At 46.8% G+C, this 1,277-nt stretch overlaps 1 protein-coding gene across 1 annotated transcript; it reads left to right on the forward strand.

Moving 5' to 3' along the window:
• Positions 1 to 586: 586 nt before the first annotated feature.
• Positions 587 to 961, forward strand: LOC147986120 (uncharacterized). The gene has a single exon (XM_087541886.1). It carries the CDS (start codon positions 587 to 589, stop codon positions 959 to 961), a length of 375 nt encoding a protein of 124 aa, XP_087398012.1.
• The last annotated feature ends 316 nt before the right edge of the window (positions 962 to 1,277 follow it).

The raw sequence follows: 1,277 nt of genomic DNA on the forward strand, positions 1-1,277 counted from the left end.
ATAGGATAATGCATATGCGGTTGATAGTGAGGGTAGGAGCGATAGAATTGGACTATTTTGGAACAATAAAATAAAGATTGACATTTTGGGTTACTCTCGTTACCACCTGGATGTTTCTGTACAGGAAGAAAATCATGATGCATGGAGACTGACGTGTGTCTATGGCGAGGCTCAAACTCACCTGAGATACCGGACGTGGGACGTTCTGAAAAATATTAGCACATCTAGCTCCCCTCCATGGATGTGCATAGGGGATTTCAACGAGGTTTTACATTCGAACGAACATGATGGAATTGGGATGAGAAGTAATGCTCAAATACAAGCCTTCAGAGACACAGTGGATGTGTGCATGTTACTTGATATTGGCTACAAGGGAAGACAGTGGACTTTTGAAAAGAGAGTAGTTGGAGGGACTTATACCAGATGCAGACTGGATCGGGCGCTAGCAAACGCACCCTGGATGGCCCGTTTCGCTGCGGCTTCTCTTGTACATCTTACGGCGGCGACATCAGATCATAGCCCTCTTCTACTATACCTAGGGCGGGGCCAGAGAGAACCACAAAGGCGCACTTTCCGCTATGAAGCAATGTGGGAGAAGCATGAGGGGCTGAAGGGGTTTGTTCAGACAGAGTGGGCAGCGCACGGCACATGCAATAATGTCCAGGAATTGCAGAAGTTGCAGCGTGTTTCCGCTGGTCTCACAAATTGGAGCAGGCAGTCGTTCGGGAGTGTGAGGAAGGAGATTAAGGAGCTGAAAAGGAGGTTGGATGAGCTACGAGGTGACCCACTTAGAGTGGCACCCATGCATGTTGAGCTTAAAACTAATGAAAGACTAATTGAGTTGTACCACCGGGAGGATATAATGTGGAGACAGAGAGCACGTATTGACTGGCTGGCCTCCGGTGACAAAAATACTAAATTTTTCCACATGCGTGCGAGCCTCGGAAGGAAGAAAATATGATGAAAGATTTGGAAAATTCTATGGGGGTTTTGGTGGACGATCAAAATGAACTAAGGGCAATGGCAAATGAGTTTTGCCAGACTCTTTATACCTCAGAAGGGGTGCAAGGGATACAGCAAGTTATTGATCAAGTACCAAGAAAGGTGACCGATGCTATGAATGCAGATTTGTGTGCCCCTTACACTAATGATGAGATGAAAACAGCTCTCTTTCAAATGTTTCCCACTAAGGCACCTGGCCCAGATGGCTTCCCAGCCTTGTTCTATCAGAAGCACTGGGATGTGTGCGGCGAGGATGTAACGAGAATAGTACTCAG

This window comes from Triticum urartu, chromosome 2A, assembly GCF_056163025.1.
Source record: "Triticum urartu cultivar PI428250 chromosome 2A, HENAU_Tu73, whole genome shotgun sequence".
In the NCBI taxonomy this organism is placed as follows: Eukaryota; Viridiplantae; Streptophyta; class Magnoliopsida; order Poales; family Poaceae; genus Triticum; species Triticum urartu.